At 35.9% G+C, this 25,511-nt stretch overlaps 2 protein-coding genes across 2 annotated transcripts in view; one reads left to right on the top strand and one right to left on the bottom strand.

The window, feature by feature from the left end:
• Positions 1 to 581: 581 nt before the first annotated feature.
• Positions 582 to 14,272, bottom strand: ttc23 (tetratricopeptide repeat domain 23). Its single transcript, XM_039684058.2, has 11 exons — positions 13,934 to 14,272; positions 13,573 to 13,744; positions 12,950 to 13,073; positions 12,644 to 12,785; positions 12,307 to 12,432; positions 6,377 to 6,548; positions 5,498 to 5,603; positions 3,463 to 3,590; positions 2,819 to 2,968; positions 858 to 940; positions 582 to 703 (listed from the first exon to the last, which is right to left on the bottom strand). The coding sequence occupies exons 1-11, from the start codon at positions 14,008 to 14,010 to the stop codon at positions 613 to 615; spliced, it is 1,371 nt and encodes a 456-aa protein (XP_039539992.1). The 5' UTR covers positions 14,011 to 14,272; the 3' UTR covers positions 582 to 612.
• Positions 14,273 to 17,158: 2,886 nt separating this feature from the next.
• cttnbp2 (cortactin binding protein 2) overlaps positions 17,159 to 25,511 on the top strand; it is a 45,817-nt gene continuing 37,464 nt past the window's right edge. The window contains exons 1-2 of the mRNA XM_039683859.2: positions 17,159 to 17,506; positions 20,411 to 20,518. Of these exons, the coding sequence (XP_039539793.2) occupies positions 17,426 to 17,506; positions 20,411 to 20,518 (189 nt within the window). The 5' untranslated portion in view covers positions 17,159 to 17,425. The remainder of the gene's footprint in view (positions 17,507 to 20,410; positions 20,519 to 25,511) is intronic.

The raw sequence follows: 25,511 nt of genomic DNA, 5'->3' as shown, positions 1-25,511 counted from the left end.
AGTCTTACTCATTAGGCTAACAGAAAAATGTTGAGAAACACTGTGTTAACAGATACATCATAAGTTATTAAGGATTATTATTACCCATTTATCTGATGGTGTTTCAGAACCTGCTGTTGCTTATTCGAATCTATGCATAGGATTTTAGGACTCAACCATCACTGTGAAACCTACAGATTTACAGTTTGCTATACATGATTTACTGCCTTAGCAAAGATTGGTTTGGGGATGTATTTTTGCGAAATTAAAATTCACAAAAAGGGTGTTTTGTGTGCTGTTTTACTCTTGAAAAGACTAGTCTGAAACATTGGTTAACATGCAAACACATTAAAGAAACCCTTACAGAGTTGTGAGTTCAGCTCAATTCTCAGAAATAATATAAGAATTCAAACTCTTTGCAGAGAGGCCTGCCGCTCACCAGTCAGAGTGATTGCAGAAACCACTGTGACGGTGTATTAGATCACTACTGGACAGTTCTCATTTTTTGAAGTGCTGAGGTAGTCACCTTGCCAAGCACTCTAAATACACAATAGAGCTTGTGTGCTGTTCTAGAAACACTGCCTTGCTTTTTCCAATCCACAGATTTCCCTTCCCTGTTTTGAGGTAGACATACTAGATGTCAGATGCAGATGATACCGCTGCACAAAATGGAGGCCTTGTTTCAAGACGACTTTCCTTGCGTCTCTCATTGACCTCTGGTGACCTAGAATAAGACCACAAAGCATTAATAATATTCACTTTCAGCAACACACTACATTCAGGTGAAATGTCCGCATACTTTAAGCATATTTTTAGAGTGCACTGTGACTTCCTGCTATAGTGTGAATGTGTAACACGTGACTGAGTAGGAAACTCACTGAGACAGCATGTCCACGGTTATTTTTGTGGCTTTGGTTTTCTTGTGCTGAGGACCATACAGCATAATTTGAATATCCAGACACTGAAAGAGAGACAGATATAGGTGGTTAGTAAAACATTTGCGAACATTGGTGACAATCATCTAAAACTTCAAAATGCATGAATATTTTTAATACCACTTGAAATTTTTTGAAAGAAGTCTCTTATGCTCACCAATGCTTCATTTATTTTATCGAAAATACATTAAAAATAGTAATATTGTGAAAGTGCTGTTTTCAGTTTTAATATTTTTTCAATTGCAACAAAAGTTCAACATTGATGATAATAATATTAATCATTATTAATAATTGAGTGCCAACAATAACTGAGAACCAAATCAGAATATTAGAATGATTTCTGAAGGGTCATGTGAGACAGAAGACTGGAGTAATACATTTACAAATTACATTTAAAACGAAAACATATTTTAAGTTGTAATCATATTTAACAACATTACTGTATTCTTACTATATAATAAAAAAGCATTAAAAACAAATTATTCCAAACCTTTTTATCTGTAGGGTATATTTATATAATAATTATTATAATGTAATTATGCATATTTTTTATTCGTATTCGAGGTTGCATGTAATATTTGTACAGTACTTTTAAGTTGATGATATTAATGACATCATTCAAAAGCAACCCAAATCATTGTGACTTATTACCATATATATATAATATGGTTGCTACACAGACTACTGAACAGTTCTAATAAAGAATTATTGTTCATTCTTTTAAAAGTGATGATTGTTATCATCATTTTCATAAAGGATGGAAAGGCCTGGTGAAACATAAATGGCTAGCTGAGCTTCAATACAGTCATAAGTGTCTGTGAATGTGAAACTAAAATATCCAAAAAGTGTGTATTTGTTACAGCTAAAAATTGAAACCTATAAAGTAAGACTTAGTGCTCTGGTTTGTGGAGCTCAAATGGTAGTGAACGGCTTGACTCTGATTTCACAGACATAGAAGAGAGGAGGAGTGCCTTTGGCACAGATATTTCATGATACCTGGCCAAGCCACTTCATTTCCTCATATAAACCCACTCTCATTCCCTTCTTCAAAACAACAGCAACGGTTAGGATGAAAAACACTCAAAATGACGACATGACAGCAGTCTTTCCATAAAAAAAACAAAGGAAAGTACTGTTCAAAGTTTCCTTCGTGATTGAAAAGTCGATGTTTTCATCACTTTCCACAGGCAAAAGTGATGTCATGGGGCCCACTTCTATGGGAAAACAGTTGCAGTGATTCTTAAAAGTGTGTGTGTCTTTGCTTTGTGGCTCTGTCTATCATCTAAAGACTCAGTAAAATACACTATACTGAGTATATAATCTAACTTTATTATCGCTTATTTAAATCCATGTTTCTGTTTTAACCACACAACCCTGGCTTTAAGCCAAAGTCTAAAGTGAGAGTGTGTTGCTCTGCTGCAGCAGCTGTCATGATTACAGGAGAAAGAATATGATATGAGCTGCTCGTATCTGTCAGAGGTAAAGGGGAAAGGTTAGTAGCCTGAGGAAACGCTGAGCGTGGGACCACTGATTCACAACCCCAGAAATGGAGCCCTTCAATACAACAACAAAGCAACATAGCAACAGTGCTCGCTTACAGACGAGTGGGGACAGGTTTCCAAAGAGCAACAGTCCCCAAATTATCTCAAAGGGGGTTTCACACTGTGACTAAATAAAAATAAAATAAAAGCCATATTTAGAACATACTAGGAGACAAGGATAATGTAGTGGCTGACTTTAGTATACCTGTGATGTTTGATCATAAATACATTGCATCTGTTTAACAAGATACTATATGTGATAAGTAACACACAGATGTTTATGAATAAGGTACGAGTAAATATCCATTAGCAGCTAACAGCCAACTCCTACAGCATAGTGATCATGTATTAGATTTGATTCACCTTCTTGAGTGTCCGGTAGGCGTGTCTCATGTGACCCTGTGTCATCTCCACTCCACCAATCAGCTGCAGCGTTTCTGCCACTTCTGCACTCAGTTCACCAAACGTGCTCTTCTTAAGGGACAGAGACTCTCTTTGGATCTCAGCGCAGCTCTGAAAAACAAAAACAAAAAGCTCTCTTTACAAAGACAGAGATAACCCCAACTTCAATGTTAATGATCAATGTTGAAAACAGCTGTGCTTCTTACTAATTTTTTTAATGAAATGATTTTTTTTCAGCATTTGATGAATAGAACATTCAATTTAATGCATCCTTGATACATATCTATATATAAAAATAAAAAAATGTATATACCATACTAAATGCTATAGTATATAGTGATATATACTTTATAGCAAATCCCACTTGTCTGATTTTAAACTTCTTTGCAAAATGTACACAGTAATTATATTATCAACCAGCTCTAATCTGCTAAATGCTACTATTAACCATGAACAGTGTATTTTAAAAAGTGCTACTCAAATACATTTGACCTGACCTTACTTACTGACTCTAACCTTTAAATGATATATAGCCTATAGTTAAAATATGAAGATCCATATCTTTTCCGTAATATACACCACATTCAGATGAATTTGAAGCTGACCTCCTGTTGTCCCGAGAGTAGGAGGAAATGACTGAAGTCATCTTGGGCAGATAGGGTGAGTGTGTCCTGTGGGCCTAGTGCACTTCTATATGCACTTATACATTCCTCAAAAAAGTGTGCAGCTGAATCTATTGAAACGGGAAAAGAGATTCACATAATTACACTTCCCCCACTTCCCCTTGAAGAACTACTCTAGTAATTCGGTTTATTAGCTGAGGGTCACCTTCAAGTCTTTACTGCTGTACTTGTTATGCAGGGCAGCTAAAACAAAAGCTCTGCTTATGTACAGGCTGCTAAACACTTAGATACAGTGTGATCCACACAATTCACTTCATTGACAAACTCCAAACGTTACATCAGACCTAAAGCAGGGGTTCCCATCAACGTTCCTGGAGCCCCCACCCATTAACACTGTCTCCTGGTTCAGATTACACGGTTTTTTTTTTGTTTGTTTTTTTTTTTTTTTTTGTCTGTTATGATAGTCAATGTGTCAGATTATGCGATTTTGACTCCTAAAATCTTGCCGTGTCGTGGACAAGACACATGTCAGACTACACGTTGCTTTCCTGACCAGTCATCGCATGCCGTCTTTAACGGCGCGCGTGATGTCATCGAGAAGGCGAAACTAGTAGCGAGTGACTTTCGGAAATGAACGTAAACAAACAATGGATGAAGCAGTGAGTGTTTTTGGCTGTCCTGTGTTCAGAAAAAAAAAGTAAAAAAAAAAGAAAGAAACCCCAACAATGGACACGTTCCTGGATTGCTCGGCATTGCCTTTTCAGCGTGAGAAATACACGGTGTGGCGTGTGAACTGGTTGAATTGTGTGTGTGTGCCTCACACGCCATTGCGTGAGACTTGAGAACCCTGCTCGAAGAGGACAGTATGGCCTGTCAATCCTCCAAAGAGAACTTGAGGTAAAATATTGTTTTCTTATATATTTTTACTTTTAGTTTTAACGTTAGCACCATCGTCTCTCTTTCGCTTAGCCATTTTTGAAAGTTGTGTACGGAAAAACTTGTGCTCCTATTGGTCAACCTCATACATGGGACGGAACCGTCGTGGACGACCATTAAAAATTTTAAACATGCTAGTCTTTTTGTCGTGATGTCGTGAAGCATCGCAGACGCGACGTAGGTGTCGCCCACTATGACACACTATAACGTTACTAGATGATATGATAGAATCTTGCTTCCCGACGCCTGTTGTCGTTTACGAATCCCTACGACACCCTACGTCAAACGAATCGTGCCAAAATCTGGTTAAAATCGTGTAATCTGAACCAAAGGTTCTCACCTCTGAGTGATCTTTTTATTTGCAAAATATCTCACCAATCATAGTAACTTTGCGTTGAGTTTGCACACAAAATCGTAAGGTGTAAATGCATTTTGTCATCATGTTTTGCTGCAGGACACTAATTGTGAGTTAATTTTCTGTCATCTTTGCAGGAATGTAATTTGAAGGTTAAAAAACAGAACATTTATCTTTGGCAACACTATGAAAGTAAATAGCAGGCAAAAATATGCCAGTATAACCATAGATATCATTGGTACAATATGCGTTACATCATGACTAAACGTGTCTTTGCTTTCAAATGCCTCCATTTTTACAGTGCACAACAATGCGAAAACTGCTTTCAAATTTATCGGGGAAAAAAAAGCTAAAAAAAACTAAAACGCCGTCTCAGTGTGGACAGAAGACTAAAACAAAGAAAAAAAAGAAAAACTTTTGCTTTCAAACGAAAACTTAGTAGTGTGGACAAGGCCTTGAATTGGGTGCCTGATAAGGGAGACATCCAAAATGTTCAGTGGTGGGGGGGGGGGGGGGGGGGGGGGGGGGGGGGGGCTGGGGGGTCCCAGGACAGGTTGGAGAAGCACTGATCTAAAGGACAGAATGACTTTTTGATCATATTACCTATTTACTCAAAATTCTACCATACTATTGACTTCATAACACATCTCATAATTTCTTTGTGATGCTCAGGGCCTAATTAATTATCCGGGTTCAGATGGACTATTGTGAGTAACATTCTGTTACCGTTGTGATGAGGCTCTGAAGTGGAAGAATAGGCCAGAGCCAAGCTGTGAGCGATCTGGACCCCTTCCAGACCCCCGGGATTCTGACTAAGAGCAATGGAATGAGCCTGCAGAAGAGGGAGAGAGAGATACAGAGACTTGAATACAGCTATATCACATATCAGACCCACCCTGAAGCATTGGAAACATTAATCATTTCAGGCTTTAAATAATTCTGTGGTCCAGTTTTAAAAACCATTAGACAGAGGATGTCAAAAACACAACCCCTGGTCCAAATATGGATTGTGGAGGATGCAATCTCAACCCATGTGATGATGGGAGGAAAATAATAATAAAATAACATTCCTGTCCATATATTATATTGATATGAAATATTCATAATATGCTATGTTTATTTGTCCGTCATTTGATTAATATTTCCTAATTACTCATGTCATACACTAAGTCTTGTATGCTCAATTTTAAAGAAAATAACTTTTTTCTATTTTAATATATTTTAAAATGTGATGTATTCCTTTTATGTCAAAAGCTGAATTTTCAGCAACATTACTCCAGTGTACTTTAGTGTCACATGATCCTTATTCATCGTTTAAAGCCCTTTGAACAGTTTGTACTGAAAGTGTCTTTTGGACCTTGAACCGTTTAGTTCCCACTGAAGTGCATTATATGGAGAAAAATGCTGGAATGTTTTCATCAAAAACCTTAATTTCTTTTCGACTGAAGAAAGAAAGACATGGGCATCTTGGATGACATGGGGATGAGTAAATTATCAGCAAAAGGTTTTTGAAAAGTGAACTACTCCTTGAATACTCCAAAAATGGATTTAACAGCACTGCACCTCTCCTCTGCTTTAATATGAGTTGGAATCTTAGGAATTTACCTGTTGGAGATACTCAATGGCTCTATCCAGATGTCCCTGTGCCTGTTCAATGGCTGCCATATTTCTGTAAACAAAGCAGACCCGACTGAGCTGAGCTCCTTCCTGAAGCAGCTCCAAGGCTCTTTCACATTGACTGAGGGCCTTCTCAGGCCTTCCCTGCCGCTGGTACACCCTATACAACACACCACATGCACACAGGCACAAAGATGTCATTTATCATGAAATCAATCCACAATGTCACATACAGCACATTGTTGACCTTACTAGTGCATGCCATCATAATAAGAATAGCTCGTCTGTAATGCCAGTCATGGGCAAAAATGCCAAAACAATGAAAGGACGAAGATCGAGAAAAGAGAGTCCTGTTCAATGCAAACTGGTTAAAAACCAGAAGAACTGCTATGTATTGCATAGGACGGTTGTACTAGCTCTGAACCTTTAAAGGGCGTCCGTTTCTTTTATTAAAATGTGGAGTGCCGTAAATCCAAACATTCTCTACAGAGCTGAACTCAATTGACAAGAGCTCATGTCTTTATTAGGTCTGATTCTCCACTCTCAATATCAGCCTGGAGGCATTCAGTCTCACTTCTGAGCAACGCACAGAAAACTGACTCACTGCTGTCTGTGTAGAAATGAAGAACAAGAGACTCAGTGCTGTTCTAGAAAAAGTATTCAGACACAAAGTCTGTAAGATTGAAAGAAATCTCTTATGCTCACCAAGGCTGTATTTATTTGACCAAAATACAGTAAAAACCTCAATATTGATACAGAAATATTATTTTAACCTAAATTAACTGTTTTCTAATTTGATATGTTTTAAAATGCAATTTATGATGGGAAAGCTGAATTCTCAGCATCATTACTCCATTCTTCAGTGTCACACGATCCTTCAGAAATCTTGATTTGGTGCTCCAGAAACATTGCTTCTCATCAACGATAAAAACAGTTAGCTGCTTAAAGGAGTTGTTCACTTTTAAAAAAACTTTTGCGGATAATTCACTCACCCCCATGTCATCCTAGATGCCAATGTCTTTCTTTCTTCAGTCGAAAAGAAATTAAGGTTTTTGATGAAAACATTCCAGCATCTTTCTCCATTTAATGCACTTCAATGGGAACCAAACGTTCAAGGTCCAAAAGACAGTTTCAGTGCAAACTGTTCAAAGGGCTTTATTTCATTAGGGGTTCATTCAACGAACGAAAGGAACAAATTGACTCGGGAAAAGATTAGTTCATTTTGATAAACGAGTTCGAACAGGAGAGTCACAAACGCGCATCACAGAACAGAGCAAGGAGACCATTTGAGCTTATAAAACTTAAACTTTGTTATTTTTTTTAAATGAGTGATCGTTTCACTTGATAAGACCCTTATTCATCGTTTGGAATCGTTTAAAGCCCTGTGAACAGTTTGCAGTTTGCACTGAAACTGTCTTTTGGACCTTGAACCGTTTGGTTACCAGTAAAGTGCATTATATGGAGAAAAATCCTGGAATGTTTTCATCAAAAACCTTCATTTCTTTTTGAGCGAAGAAAGAATGACATGGATATCTTGGATGACATGGGGGTGAGTAAATTATCAACAAAAGTTCTTTTAAAGTGAACTACCCCTTTAAACGTTTTGTGGAATCCGTGATATTTATTTCCCCAGGAGGCTTTGATTAACAGAAAACCAAAATAACAGCACTTACTGTATTTCAAGATATCTTTTTTAACATTATAAAAGTCTTTACTGCCATTTTTACAGTCAAAAAAAATTTATTTTGTTACTTTGTAACTTATATTTATTTTAAAAATAGATTAAAATGCTCAAGGTTTCTCTTAAGGGTTAAATGTAAAAATAAAAAATCTCAATTGGATCTCATAACTAAACCATGATGCTTCGCTCTGATGTGGGCAGGTGTGTAGCACTGGACTATATAGAGACATCTATCACCACAGGGAGATCCCATATTTCACCAATCCATCTTGTTAAAAGCCTTGAGCCTTTCCAGAGTCATCCACTCTAATGGATCACTAACTCGATTTCCCCATCTCAGAGGGAATAGCCTGCTCATGCAGCATCCTTGTTCCATCAATACAAGGCTAGTTAAAAAAAAAAAGTTGCATGATGCAAGTGGAATTGTACCAGAGATGGTTGACATTACACATAATCTGTCAGTATTCACCCATATCTGCGTAATTGATGATGGAGCTGTAAACATGTCTTATCTTAAATCTCCGGTTTATATTTTAGAAGTGTAACAGATTTTATTTAAATCTCTTAATCGGAATGTCCAATTGGATTTACTGCAATCAGTGAAAAACGCTCAAGGGCAACATTTGCAAAATGGCAAAGATTTTGAACACGACTCCACCAAGGTTTTCTCATAGTAGTCTCTGTGTACCCTGGCAACTTTTCAGGGCTGTATCAGAAATTCCAGACTACGGGCCTCCTTTTAGGGGCAGTGGGACATGCAGCGCGAAAACTGCAGAGCTGCCCGGGGACACAAACCTAAACACGTCCTGTATTATGGCGCGCAGTGCCAGCATAATACCAGCCATCCTCTGTGGGAGGAGAGATATAATCTGCGAGGAGAAATCTGATTTAATGTCCGTTGTGCATGGGCGTAATGCAATTAGGGATTTTTACATGAACTGCCAAGTAGTCCCCCAAGCCTTCTGCTTAGTAATTGTTAACAGACCAATATTGACGTAGACTGTGTTTGAAAAAATTCAGGCTTGATAGAAAATAGTGCCAGAAAAAAAAAAAAAAACAGAGCAACAGAAAAGACATCGTTGCCTTTAAAACAAAAAAGAAACACGGATTACTTCAGGCTGTTGTAACAGCACTCCAAGTTTAGTCTCCAGTCAAGTTTAACTCTGCTTAAAGGTAGAGTAGGCAAAGTTTATATTCTGTGGAAAGTCTCAGGATCAAACAATGTTTTGTCCAATCATTGCATTCGGTCTGAATGTAATAATAGGGTGTCTTACCTGCCTGTCAATCTGTATTTGCATACCTGCTCACACAGACCTCACACGTCATCATCAGCGTGTTTCATGAGGCTATGCAGAGTTGTAGACAGTCACCGAGTACCGCGAACAAACAGCAGCCGCCATTTATAGTTCCTCCTGAACCAAATAAGCTTATGCTGCATTCACGCCATCACTATCGTAATTAAGAGATGGCAACCGATGGCGTTTTACTCTGAGCTAATCAACGCTGAAATGAATCTGCAGCAGTCAGGTGGTACAAGTCAGAGCTCTGGAAGTTATTTATGTTCATTATTATTGTAATGTTATGTGCTTTGAGGTGATTTAACGCCATCCGTTTGTAATGTTTTGCAGACTCTGCGCGTTCTGGAAGAGGTGGTGGAAAGACCTTATGACTTCAAAGCTAGCTTGCTATGGCTAACCTCTCTGAAATTGCCTATCCTATCTTTAATTTACAAGAAGACAACCAAAGAAAACAGAGAAGAGGTATGTTTGATATATGTGCATCTCACTGCAACCGTTGTACGTTATGAATTTACCTATCAGGGTCATAAGTTTGCCTCTAGTTTTAAGAGGCAAATAATAATGAAATAGGCTTTGGAAAACTAACATAAAGGTAAAAGAATGATTCTTGTATGGAAAAAAATGACACACTTAACCTTTTAAGCTTTTCTTTGTTCAAGATAAGTGTGAAAGGAAAACTTAAAGACTCTTAGAAAAAAGGGTTCATTGGGGTTCTATATATGAAGTATAGGATTCCAAAGAACCTTTTACGCTAAAAAAGGTTCTATAATGACAAGAAAGAACCATTTTGGCACAAAGGTTCTTTATAGGCTATTATTCATGCATATATTACATTATTTTGCAACATTTTGTAGTTGTAATTAAATTATTGTTTATTAAACTGTTGTAGTAACTTAATATCATGCTGATTTTTGGAGGAGCAAAACTGAAATGGCACTCTTCGTGTGATATTGATTAACTACATAAAATGATATACATATATACATTATCTAACCCCCATATCTTGAATTTTGAGATCATTCACATGCATTCATAAATACAGTTTAGGGTCTTGATGTTTGTCAATATATTTAATCCAGAAAGGACAAAACAAATGATAATGAATGAACCCAAAAGGTTCCATATAGAACATTATTCCTGGTTACAAAGAACCCTTAAAAAGGGTTCTGTATAGAAGGTTCCAAATACGAACCTTTTCTTCTAAGAGTGTATGAAGAACTAATTTCACTTTTGAGTTCTCTCAAGGCAAAAATCCCAACCAGCAAGTCTCGAACAAAGGCTGATGTAAATATGTGCAGAGATTCATGTCAGACATGCTGACAGATGTTCGTTCGCTCTTTGAATCCATCCGGATGAAAAAGCAGTAAGCGTGTGTCATTGTTTCTGGGTTTTGTGGTGGTATGTGTTGATAGCGCAGGCTCGCTCATTTCAAATATGTCAACACTAGCTTTACAGTCAAAGGCAGAAGAATTATAAAGCTTTCATCACAATTCGCATATGCACATTCTTCCGGGACCATGAAACCAGCTGACAAACTGATGAAAACACAAACCTGCTAAGAGTAGTAGAAAAAAAAAACATGGACATCATAATATAAATACATAATAAATGAGCTTTACTGTACTACAAAGCAGTTTACATTCTCTCATACTCGCACAACAAAGAGCAGCAATAATAAAACCTGAGAAGGCCCAGGGAGATACTGTCGCTCTGCACTCACAACATAAACACAGCTGGCAGACAAACCACAGTCGTTCATAGTCACAGTCAAGCTTGGTGAGACCAGCCATAATAAACACTGGGATCAATACAAGCTATTGAACAAGTTAATCGAGTCCTCCGGTGGGATCTATTCCCCCCTGAGAAACAAAAGATCTTTGAATTACCAAATAAAAATAACTTAATGTGAACAAAGTAGACCTGCTGAATTCCTGAAAAGTAAATCCTTTCATTTATGTATAGTTAATAAACTGATGCAAGTGACTTTTTCTGCATGGCAGATTTTCATGTAGTTAACACTCATGAGGAATGTATACTATACAGATGATTTGCTACTCTGCTCTGAATGCGGCCAACCTGGAGACAGGTTAATATTAAATGTGTGAGCTTCACAGGCACTTAAGGATATGATAATAAAAGATAAAAACATAATTCTGTTTCTATTCCTCCAGTGGCCAAAGTGAATTTTATCATAAAGCTTCAATTCTGTTGTGGATGAGCAGCACCACCTTGTGGTGAAAAAGATACTTTTACAGTTGATATTAGTTTAAGGTCCCAATGAAGTACAGGAGGGCCAAAGCCCTTAAAATATTAGCTCACTTTTAAAAAAGAAAAATTGCTGATAATTTACTCGTCCCCATGTCATCCAAGATGTCCATGTCTTTCTTTCTTCAGTCGAAAAGAAATTAAGTTTTTTGATGAAAACATTCCAGGATTTTTCTCCATATAATGGACTTCAACAGTTTAAAGGTCCAAATGAGAGTTTCAGTGCAGCTTAAAAGGGCTTTAAACGACACCAGACGATGAATAAGGGTCTTATCTAGCGAAACTATTGGTCATCTCAAAAGTTTTATAAGCACAAATGCTCCAATCTTTTCACTAGATAAGACCCTTATTCGTCGTCTGGTAGCGTTTAAAGCCCTTTGAAGCTGCACTGAAACTCTCATTTGGAGTCCATTATATGGAGAAAAATCCTGTAATGTTTTCATCAAAAACATTCATTTCTTTTCGAGTGAAGAAGGAAAGAAATGGATATCTTGGGTGACATGGGGGTAAGTAAATTATAGGCAAAAGTTTTTTTTAAAGTGAACTAATCCTTCAAAAATTGTGAATATCAATGTGGACTCAGCTGCCATGTCTTATTTCAGGCCTGTATACAATTCCATGTGGGAAAAAAATGATTAAAATGAGATTAAATTAAGATTAAAATGCTCTCATACCTTGCTAAATTTGTAAATATTTCATACTCAGTGTCCACTCTGTCCTCCTTTCCCATGGCTTCATGTGCTACAATGTCTCCCATGACTATCTCTGCCTTCTGAAAGCTTGACTCAGCCTCTGCTAAGGTTCTCATAGTTAAGAACTCATCAGTAGTGAATTAACAAACTACTACCATTAATACATTATTTAAAGCAAGGTCTGTATGATGAATTATCATTTTTTTTCCACTTAAAAAAAAAAACAGTTTAATAATATTACACACACAAACATATAGTGTCCCTAAAAAGGATTTGAACACTTAAGATGCACTCATTAGATTTTTGTAAACAAGGATATTTTCCAAGCACTAGAGCAGCACTTCCAAGAGTCTGATGTATGGTAAGGAAGCAGTTGAGGCAGCTCACTCTCTCCTCCTGCTGGCTGGAGCTGAGTACTTCAAGTGCTTGGGACGCATGTTCTTGTGTCTGATGTGCCCAGCCTGGGAAACAGGAGGTCATATACTGTCAGGAGATAGTTAACGTATTATATATGGCTACCTAGTAAATCAATTTGAATGATTCACAGTCAATGCAGGGTTTATTTTTCCAATAAAAACAAGCTCGCTGTATCTGTTTAAATGCATTAAATAATGAAAAATTTTACCTTTGTATTGCAAATAGGCTTTAGCCAGTCTTGACTGGGCTTGGGCCACTGCAAAATGCTCATTTCCATAAACCAGCCTTGTCAGTGCAAGGCAACGCACAAGCTCCTGGATACAGAGGTCATGCTGCAAAGTTCAAACAACAATTAAACATTAAACTAGAGAAATTATATAAAAAAAGTAGTAACTGTTGATGAACTGGAGATTAAGATTATGCCTGGTGTGTCCAGGGAAGTGCTAGGGTGTCTGTGGATATGTTTAGAGGAAAACAGTATAAAAAATGTTTAAATAAATGAAAGGATATTAAAATAAATATAAAATGCATATTTGATATAAATTAATCAAATAAGTAACAAATACTAGATTAAAATTTAAAAATATATATTTCAATAAATGAATAGATTAAAATAAATTATACAAATTAGCAAAAAATTAACAAGTAATACATAAAATAAGTTTCTCTAAAGAAAATGGTCATATACTGTATGGGGACCCATAGCATATAAAAGTTTGAATATGATAATAGATCATACTGAAATGTGGGGCACTGATAAGGTTACAAAGGACAATACAAAATTAGAGTGTGAGATATGTATTTTGGAGTATAAGATTATGTCATGTGTACCTCTTCACTATCAGCCAAGGACTGAGCTCGTCTCTCACAAAGTGACAGTTTCTCTGCAGGATTCATCTTACTGTAATTCTTAACATCTTCTTTCTGTGAGATTATTGTTGAACCTGCATCCTTCAAGGACTCTCCTGAACTGCAACTGCTGCTCATGTTGAAGCTGGTGAATCTGTAAAAGTTTAGACTAGAGCTTGGTTGTGTCTCTAAATTAGCAGTTCTGTGCAGGTTAGAACTGTTCTCCCTGACATTATGTCTAACAATTTATTTTGTTTTGGGTTTTAAACAACATTAAGGTACGGTATTTTTCCTTTTTGGGTGAACTATCTCTTTAACAGCGACAGAGAAAATGGATACATACGATTCATCCAGCGCAGTAGTCACAGGACATCTCTGTTGTGGTGCACGACACAATCCGCTGTGCGATGCCATGCTCATTTTAATGGAGAAGGCAAATAAAACTCAGCTGTTATTTTATGAGTTGACATTTGATTAATAATAAGTTCTCTTGATCTCAGTTTTGAAAAGACTGCTATGATCTTTTCCAAATACACCAAGAGCTGTGCAACCAAGTAACGAATGTATATCACGAAAACCCAAACAAACGCTGTGATTGGTTGACTTTTACACATGGGTGAGTCATGTGACTTTCAATCTCTCGTTGCATTTCAACCTCTATGATTTCAACGTAAAATTATTTATTTTCAATTAATTATGATTTCAACGTTATTATTTACAAAAAAAATTCTTATGATTTCAGTATATTTGAATTAAACGTTTCCACAAAATAAAAACCTTCTTTATACTTTTTTGGCAGTACATTTTTTTTATTTTTTTTTTACCAAACTGAGCAATGCACATGTGCATAAGAAATGGTGTTATTTCTGATAGCCTAGAATAGAATATAATCCTTAGAATTTTAATGTAATTGAACAAACTGCTTAAAAATGCTTTGCAAAATCCTCACTGTGCTCTGAAAAATAAGATTTTGTTATTTGAAGAATTTTGGTCACCTTTTATTTCTTTTCTGCAAGCTAGTGATTTACTATTTTTACTATGCCTTCATGACCTGCTTTTACCAGTGGAGTTTTTTTTTTCTTTATGCATATTTATTTTTTAGGATGTAAGTTAGGCTATATTTGTTTGTATATGTCAAAAAGTGTAGTTACAATTTATCTTCTGCCGAAATACCAAATAAAAACATTTAAACATTTAAAAATATTATAACCATAATCCTAAAGTGAGATTAGAGACCAATTCGAGAGGTCTTTTTTTTTTTACCATTGAAATAGGAATTGTGGCAATAGCAGCTTAGCACCCACGGTTATTATAATTCAACAATCTTAAATATCTGTTTATACTTTAGAATAAGATTTCTAATGCATTTAAAGCACTTTTGTCAATAACTATTATCAATATTTTTATAGAAAGTTGTCAACGAGGGGTGCAGCAACCTGTGATGGATAATGACGAGTTACCCATTTTTTCTATGGTGAGAATAAAGAGAAATTGCACATGCAAATGTCATGTGTGTCTGCAGCAGATTTTTTCCCCCGCAGATTTAATTACAGGTTAAATAAATTATTAAACTCATTTTTAATGGGATTGTTTCCCCCACAATAAACTAAGGCCTCATTGCAGAGTGCGTCTATTGTAAATGGTTATCTATTTAGATAAACATACTCTCATTATAATAATAAGACCACATTATAGTAGTAGCTGACAGAATGCATTGCATTATAGACAGCTTTTCATTCTTACAAAAGCAATAACACCAGGAATCAAATTACTTTGTGTGAGTAGCATTCAGTCTTGAGGGTTTGATACCACTTATTTTTTTATTAAAGGACAGTGAGAAATATATCTTATGGTTTTATAATGAAAGCCAGTCTAACATTAAAGATCAAATCTGGTACATGGAAAGTAGGCTAATATGCAATTTCCCCCTCAATTTAGTGTAATTTAGTACAGAGAAAGAGGGAAAGTGGGGGCTAGAAGACAGTAATGTTAAAACCATTTGGCCATAGCCAGATATAAGTTTAACAAAAAAACAAAATAAAAATCACAAACAAGATGGAATGATCTGGTTTTCACTGAGAAAAATATGAACTACATAAATCACATTCCAAACAGTTCTTCTCCTTTCAGTCACATGATAGTCATCATAATCCTAAATCCTTTTTTTTGGTCCCCATGAGGAAACAGCTTACAGAATTATGTTTTTGGAAATGTAAAAGTGCAGAACATTTTCTGTGATGGTTTAACATTAATACGTAATCATTTAGCAGATGCTTTTGTCCAAAGCGACTTACAAATGAGGAGAACAATAGAAGCATTTGAACCAACAAAAAAGCAACATGCAGAAACAGATAGAAAGTCTAGCTGTTTCTTGAAAAATGGCTATAGACTGCTTGATTTCAGTTTTAAGTATACAGTAGTAAGTACAGTAGTAAGTTTAGGTGGTGCAGTGCCAGTGGTTATGGCAAACATCAGCTCCTTGAATTTGATGCGAGCGGCTATTGGCAGCCAGTACAAATTGATGAAGAGAGGTGTGATGAGCTCTATATTCGGTTCGTTAAAGATCCCTCTCGCTGCCGCATTCTGGATCAGTTACTGTCCATGCTAGAAGGTCTGCCAAGAGACCACTAGCCTGGTTCGTGAAGATTAGCTGATCATCAATTTGCTGTCCTGGAAGGAGTTATGGTTGATGAGCCTATAAGCTGAATGGAGAAGATTTGTTGAAATGTTGGGTTGGCTGAAACCACAAGTAGTCTTGTTAAGTTTGAGCTGAATTATGATCCTTCATCCAGCAAGAAATGTCTGTTAGGTAGGGGTGGGTAGGATTCAGTATCATTATACTGAAAGTGTGTGTGTAGACATGCTTCTTGAATCATTAGGAACAGGTAAACATTGATCCCATTCCATACCCTTTTTTAAATATACTGTATATATTTTAATTATAGCCTAATAATGTTACCCTACCTTTCAAAGTTATATTTAGAAAAAAATCATTGAACTATTCTTTATATCTTCCTTCAATTCGGATTTACTGTCCTGTCATGACTTTCTCATTTGAAATGACCATTGTTGACTATGTTTTGATCCTCTGCGTCCAAATAATGAGCAAAAGAAATGTAGGCCCACTTGGCGCATTATTCATATCATCACCATTCCATGTGTCATTTTGAGTAGCCTATTATTTTCCCTCATCACCATTGTGGGCAGCATTCATAAAGTTATGTAATGAAGTGCACTGCTTTACATTTGTGTTAACATGCTCCACTCAAACACCATAACATTTACATTGGAGGATTAAACATCAGTTTCTTTTTCATACCTTTTAACGTTTTATCAAAAGGCCTAGCTGTTCAGGGAATTATTTCTCCCATGAAATGTTACATGGGTTATCAAAACATGTCATTTATTGAATTGAGCCTATTTTAAGCGACATCTTTATGCATGATGACTAAGGCATCTCATCATGACGTTAAGTTCCATTCATCATCGCTATAATCTCTTCACCAAATCTTCATAGTATACAAAACCAACTGGCGACAGAGAGGTTAACCCAAGCAGTGCAAAAATAGGATCGCGTTCATGTCACTCCCTCAAAAGCTGTAGGTTCACACCTCTTTTCAGGTTTACATCTGGACTGAGCTGCACAACCTGCGCCCCGTCAAAATCTAGTCCTCACCGGTCATCCACAGCCCTACCCAACGCATATACAGCTGGAAGATGAATTATTGGCTCTCTGCGATTCTTTTGCAGCAGTGTAATAGTTAAATCAGTGCCGAATGCGTTATTTGATGTGGTGTGTGGTGCCTGAGCTTGAACAGTCCTCTACAGTGAGAAGATGGCGTCGGACGGAGCGAAAGGGGAGCAGCCACCTCCGCTACAAACACTGGTAACCACTGGCCATGGAAGCGTCGAAGCGGTGAGAAACATTTACGCATAAAATGGCATTGTCTGCCGCAATGAATGCTAATTATAACAGAATGAATGGTGCTAATAGAATAAGAATCGTCCTGTGCTGTGAATTATAACTATCAGTGGATGCGTTACGGTGGTCCGTGTATGTGGAGGAGATTTAATTTTTCTATTTTTTATTTTATTTTTTTGTGGGGTAGGCCTACTTTGTTGTGCTTTCACGTGTAGATATCATTTATCTGGGGCAGAGCACAATATTGTTTAAAGTACGAGAATTATTCCTTATTGTTTCTTTAATGTACAGCTGCGCGCGATTTGATATTACCATGGTACGTCAAACCTAAACGGTTACCTTAAAATTATTGAAAAAACATTTGCGATACTATCTGTTTTGTCACGTTTCGAGATACCATGATAATTGAAATCGATTATCAACTGCTTTTTAGTATGGTTAATTGCACAATGCAATATTTAGAATCAATAATAATGTGTATATGCAAGTGTGTGTGTGTAATATACATACATATACATATACATAAGAATACATTTCCTTTACGGAAATTAACCATGGTTTTATTTCAAATAAAACCAAAAAACTATGGTTGCTATAGAAGGTAACCACAAATTAACCATGGTTTTGCAGTAAAACTGTGGTTATACAAATAGTAACCAATCTGCCAAAAAAAACAAAAACAAAACATGGTTACTACACTTTTACTATAATAAAACCATGGTTGATTTGATGCATTGTGATTATATAATGCTACTTTAATTTAGTTTCACACATTCTGATGACAAGTCAACATGTACTGTATAGATTTTGAAAAAATCAATATTACCCCCTTCGGAGAGATGCTATAGAGCCCTCCAGTACAGTTCCCTGAGGTTCTTCTTGCTCTCAAATGTATTGATCTGCATGCAGCGTCTTACGGTAAAGGGTGGTCTTTAGTTTCAGTAGTAAGATTTGTCATCATCTTACCATCCATCTTTATAAATTGATTTGCATGACAGAAAAAAAAACACCACTTTAGAGTGCTATAGGCAGGAGTACAGTTTATAGTTTATTGTTTAAGCAATGCATGGAGTCAAGTGGTACAGAAATGTAGTGAAAAGAGAGATGTAATGAAGCGGAGGCGGGTTGGGGATGGGGTGGGGGGTGTTCACTGGAGATGTTTCTAAATCGGTCTGAATTTTAGTGACTCAGCTGGCATAGTTCAGAGTACTGTGTCACCCACCGATCTGAGCTGCTTTAACTGCCCGAGGTCTCTTTACATTTAGATTTGGGTTGAACAGGTGCGCAGACTTCAGCGCTGCCCATTGGCCACTGGCGTTAAATCATAAATCTCTGTCTTGTGCATCTACCCAGACACCTTTCTCAAGGGCTATATCCTTTCAAAGGTATGTAAGGCCCATGAATGGTTTATTTGGGGAGAGCTTTGTTTATCAAGCTTACTTGAATGGTCTGACCTCATTCATTGCCAATATTGCTTAAGAACAAAATTGTCTTAATGGCTTTATATTGCAGTCAAGCAGGGATTGTGTGCTCAAGAGCATCTCCCACTGACCAGTATTGACTTTTTTTTTCTTCAACCTCAGCATACAAAGTATTGCTTTATTTGTGGATTCTCACAATTGGCTGGGGTTGCAAGTCTTATCCAATTTCTCATTAATTTCTTCAAAAACAACAAACAATGAGCAAACAAAAGCATCTTTACGGTGCAGGAAACCTTCAGTTTCAGAAGTTAATCATTTGATAAAATCTATGCTAAGATCAGTGTTGCAGTTAGGATCATACCCGAAAGGCTGGACAGAATTTGATTAACCATTCACTACTCTCTTATTTGTCATTACACAGAGATATGTCACATGTGCTAGTTAGTCCTTCTCAAAGAGATACACTGACATACAATGGAATGGAACATTAGAAGTTGGTCTTTAACAAGTTAGACCTAATTAAGCACATCGGTCACTAGAGCTATATTAGTCCTATAGTTACAGGCCCTAAAAATGTGAAAAATTGAATGCAATTATAGTTACAGGATCAAGTGATGCTTTTTTGGCGAAAGCTCATTTATCAAACCTCACAGAAGCTTTTTTTGTTTGCCTTTTTTTCTTTGCTGTGTGATGTTATCCCATTTTCTGTTGTTTTTTTATTGCATACCGTTAATTTAATTATATTGTACTCTAAAATATCGCCTTCAAAAGACAGTATCACTGCTGTTTAGTAATTCTGTGTGTTAAATGTTAAAACAGAATAAAAATGCAGAACTAAAACCATAACAAATACTATGACATAAATGTCTGTAGGGCATTATAAATTAAAGGATGGTTTTATAAAGCTGCATAATTCATGAATTGTTTTATTAATAGCTCTGACTTTTTAATTATAGAGGCGATAAGTAAAAGGTCTTATTAAATGCAGAACTTGTTTTTGAGATGATGTATTATTTATCTTTTCCTCTAGTTTTACTTATATAAATGCACCAATGTATTATAAACTGATATTTATCTGCCGATCATTGCCAAATTATAACCATCGGCATATCAGACAAATAAACAATGTAATAAAACCTTATGTTTTATTAAAGCAAAATCACAAGTGTACTCTTGTAAATACTCTTGTTTGTGTAAAACATGATTTAGGGACTAAATACATATTTTACTAAAGATTTTTATAAATGTATTTTATTGGTGTCAGTTGTCCAGATCATTGCATTCCTAATTAATTACTTCCCTAGGGAACTCAGACTAGACTGGTTTGAAAATTAGTTGGTTAATATTTCAGTAAAAAAGAAAACTTAATCCTGTGGGCAGTGAGATTGGTGCCCACTCAACACCTTCTCTGCCAAGGATCTAATAGACCATCTGAGATATGCAGTGTCATTTTCCTGTTACTTGCTCTGTCTTTCAGAAATGCGAGCTGAACATTGACAACCTGAGCAAACCAGAGCTCCTGACCCTTCTGAGCATCATGGAGGGAGAACTTGAGGCCAGAGATCTGGTCATTGAAGCTCTTAGGGTGAGTAGGAAATGTCTGCACCTGTACGTCCTACTTTAGTAGAGAATAACTGTATCAAATAACAACATTCTCATAATTGAAGGCTGCCACTGTCTCTCAATATGCTTTAATATAAGTTTTAAAGGTTGAAAGTGGTCCCATAAATATTAGGGTAAAAAAGTTGCTGATGACTTTAATGAAAAATCAATAAACTATATATTTATTGCTTAGGCTTGCATATGTTGTCCATTTCCTCTGTGTAGATGTTTTTTTATGAGATTTTATGGATCTTATGTCCTTTTAGTTTGTTTCTGCTCAACTGGATGTTTATATTTTGGGCTGTAGTACTTGTATGGGTTTCGCAATGTCCAATTCTTAAATTTGGTTCCCTTCAGCACTGAATATTTGGTATGTATCTTTGTTTATATTCCTTTAGTTAGTTTAGTTTATTTCGGTCAACTTCAAAGAAAAAAAAAAAAAAAAAAGCGAAGCAAACATAGAAACTAAAATTAAATTACAGTGTAAACAATATTTTTTAGGTCTGTCAAACAATTAATCGCGATTAATCGCATCCAAGATAAAAGTTTGTGTTTACATAATATATGTGGGTGCACTGTGTATAATTATTATATATAAATACACACACATGCATGTATATTTAGGAAAAATATTATATTATATCTAATATAAATTATATATATAAATCTATATACAGTATATATTTCTTAAATATATACAAGCATGTGTGTGTATTTTTATATATATATAAAATAATTATACACAGTGTCCCCACATATATTATGTAAACACAAACTTTTATTTTGGATGCGATTAATCGTTTGACAGCCCTAATATTTTTTAAAGAAAAAAAGTTGCTTGCCCGAAAAGGTGTCGACTGAAGCTTATGCTTATTGAGCCAATCCTTTTTACATTTAATTTATTTTACACAGTCATCTTGCGTACATAAACATGACTAAAAGAAAAAGAAGCTAAATTCATTCAGCTTAATATATCATTTCTTAAAGCTACCTATGGATTTCACCATAGTTTTAACATACTTGTACACATTTTAGCTGTGATTTTATCAATACACCACAATTGAAAAGTTTGTGGGCCGGAAGATTTAAAAAAAAATAATAATATATTCATTCAGCAAGGTTTAGGGCTTGGCAAAGAAGCTGAATGAAGGGGATTGTAATGTCATGGTCCAGCGTTTGTCCCTATTAATCTTTGCAATAAGGTCAGACGTTCACAACGGGGTGAGATGCTAAGTACATCTGATTAAGATTAAAAAAGGATATACCTTTAAAATTGAGGTCAGGAGTGTGATTATATTTTCAGGTGTTCTAGTTCTGTGTGTCTGTGCGAATTTTCTAGGCCAGTGTATTGACAGAATGATGGGCAAATTTTCCGTATCCAGTTTCCATCTCAATCTCCCTTCCTGTCTATTTTTGCTTAGTCTGTGCAAGTCTGTGATGTTCGCTTGTGTCATTCCCCCTCTTCCGCTTCACTGTGGGGTGGTTTCCATGCATTTTAGAGGCTGCTCTCTTTGTAATTCTGTTCCCTTGGCTGCAAGTTTTTCCCAGCTGGTTTTCTCCCCTGCGGATATACTATCTCTTTCTATCCCACCCTCATCCCTCGTTCTCTTTCCGCAGCAACCAGCTCAAGCACAATGGTCTTGTTTGTTTCCATAGGGAGATGGGGATAGGGCCAACCACTTTGCTGACTTTTAGACATACCGATTTAAAAAAAAGCCAAATAATGACATTTTGTTTATATCTAGGGCAAATTGTAAATACTGCATTTGATACATGATAGATGAAAGCAGCAATCCTATGCATTATTAAGAAGCTGTCAGCTGTTCGATTAATTAGCGAGCTGAAAAAGCTCTGTGCAATGTATCGCTTTTCATCAGAAACAATGGCGAGACATAAGCAGATTAACTGTGAAGTCACATGCCTGCAAACCCTCGGACTTGCATTCAGAGCCAGCCCTTTATTTCCAGTCACATCACTACACCTCAGTTTTTGTGTTCATCCCAAGAAAAATGGATGATCTTTGGTACAGATAGATCACTTTGAAACCGTGACTTGTCCCGAATGGACATCTGGATGTAGAATATAGATGCTCGCAAGCCATTACATCTTAAGTGTGCTTATTCCCATTCATAAAGCCAAAAGTGTTGAGATAATGGATGAACTCTCAGGACTACAGAGTAACCTGTCACAATGTAGTTTATTAGTTAATTCATCTTCATAAGTTTGCCATTATGTTATTTTTAATTAATTATTTTTAATTTGAGTGTCCATGCTGGTTAAGGTGGGTTAACAGTGGTTTAGTCCCATACTGTTCACCTTCTGCACTGTAAAAAAAAATATTTTCAAGATTTGTTATCACAACATATTTTCTTTTGTCAAATCAACTTTATAATAATTTATTTAGTTGAGATAACTTATTATTTTGAGTTTCTGATGATTAAATTAATCTCCTTCATTGTATTAACTCACTTTTTCCAGTTCAATCAACTTAAAATTTTAAGGCAACCCAGGTTACTTCCTTTTTTAAGTTAAACCAACAATAATTTTTTACAGTGTAGTAATCACAACATTTTTTCTTTTGTCAAATCAACTTAAATAATTTATTTAGTTCAGATAACATATAATTTTGTGTTTCTGATGATTAAATGATTCTCCTTCATTGTATTAACTCCCTTTTACCAGTTCAATGAACTTAACATTTTAAGGCAATCAGATTACTTACTTTTTTAAGTTAAACCATCAATATTTTTTTACAGTGTGGTAGTTGGTGAAGCTGGTTGTGCTTATTTATCGACTTTTCATGATTTGAGCCTTCAAACATAGCACTTGGCCTTATTTGTTGGTTAAATGTTGTTGGATGGTTCATAATAATAATCTTTATTGTAGCAAAAAATGGTATGTCTTTGTTCAATTCCAAAACCTCTTGATGTTACTAAAGATCCAGTGACTTTTACCATTGTTCTGCGAATTTTCACAGCCAAAATCCAGTAATTTCAATAGAAATGCATGCTATTGCGCAGATTTTTACAACAGGATCAAGTTGGTCACTAATATTTGCTGTGTTGACCAACAGAAAGCTGCTTGGTTTGAAGCAACTTCGCAACACTATTGACAATACTCTACCTTTTTTTGCTGCACATTTTGCTAATATTTCACTAATGTGACCACGTCTTAATACCTTCTTGAAATAAAATCTCACCAGGGACTGATTTTATAGGCTTTACATAGTCAGAAGAAACTCCTTATAAACAGTGTTCCTCATGTGAAATGCACATGATATTTGACTGATTCACAAACAATATCAAGGAAGTTTGGTGTTAATTAACTCCACAATACTCTAATCAGAATAAAATGCGTAGCACACAATTATTTGATAAAACAAAGTTTTATATTTATTGTTTTTGGTAATGAATGAATTATAGCTATATTTTGTTACATTTTATCTTGCTTTTTCAGTCTTCACATTGGTAGCATGCCTCTGAATGCCTTCAAATTCTGCCTATGTACTGTAGTCAGCTCTTTAGGTTTTGAAGCAGACTTAGCTTACTTTCTTTGTGTAACCAAGCTTTGTATAGCTTTGACAAAACTGAACTGGAATAATAGACGGAAGTGGATTGGAGTAGCATAGGCTATCTGGTTGTTTCAGCACTGTTAATGTGATTGGCTGCTTTTCTGCCTATGCCGCAATGAATAGTTGAAGCCGTTTCCATTTCTCTCTAGCACTGCACGTGAGCTAATGTCAGGTTATCATCGCTGAACGAAACTGGATACAGGTTCATGTATATGAGTGATTGTTTGTGACAGTGAACATGTTTAGCCTCTGATGTAGGCTAAAGCGTATGCATATTTAACTGAAGCCGCTGCCCCAGTTCACGTTCAAGTGGCTATTACAGAGAGCATTGTACATTTTGATGCATTCTTTTTGTGGTAGATGGGTAAGAGTTATTTTCCTGTGTGACACGGATAAAAATAGAACACAGACACACTGTTGTCTGTACAGGGGCCAAAATGGACACTCGCCAATTCCCAAAACACCACTGCCCGGTAACTTTACAGGGAAATGCAGTACATGGCTTAAATTAAACTATATATATATATATATATATATATATATATATATATATATATATATTAAATATTATTTAAATATTATTTAATAATATTTTAGTTTTAAAAATGTAAAAAATGTTATTTTAACGGCCATAAATATAAACTTTTTTGATGCACACCTGCCAATGGCCAGTGACTTAAGTAAATTTACCAGCCATTCATTTTTTTTTACATTTTTTTACCACAACTAAAACTACTAGCCTAACTAATATCAATTTAAAACATCATTAAAGACAAGTATCAGTAGTTTTTTTAGGCAGAGACATTTAATAAACTAATCAATCACTGTATAAATCAAATTAATAAATTAATCCTTATTAAATTTTCTAAAGTGAATCTCTCATAACTCAGAATTATACACATGCGTTGTCTTTCTAAGCTGTTTCTGTTCACTTAAACCATAATCAACTGTAGGATTCTCGCCAAGGCAGGCATTTTTTTTTTTTACATAAGTTTTGTGTGAATTTGTTCAAGTGCAAGAATATGTGAGAAAGAGCTAACTTTGTCTAAGACATGGCCTTCTGGAAGCTTACTTCGGATGACCTTATAATATTATTTTAGATATTATATAATATATTATAATTGGATTGTCTGTAGCTCTAAATATTGGTGTCTCTGAATGCATCATAGAAATCAAAGAGAACAGCTTGGAGCTGTTTGTGTTCTGTCAGAGTATTTCTCTCTCTCTCTCTCTCTCTCTCTCTCTCTCTCTCTCTCTCTCTCTCTCTCTCTCTCTCTCTCTTTCCATCACATTTTACATTCTATCTGTCAAATGCAAGAAGCAGAACCATAATTCCACATGCACGTGTCTGTAAGATCAGCTTAGCTGATCCTCACGCTGCCATTCAGCGAGGCAGGCGACAGTC

This window comes from Pimephales promelas, chromosome 10 (assembly GCF_988280905.1).
Source record: "Pimephales promelas chromosome 10, fPimPro1.hap1.1, whole genome shotgun sequence".
NCBI lineage: Eukaryota > Metazoa > Chordata > Actinopteri > Cypriniformes > Leuciscidae > Pimephales > Pimephales promelas.
This window is presented reverse-complemented; position numbering and strand designations above follow the sequence as displayed.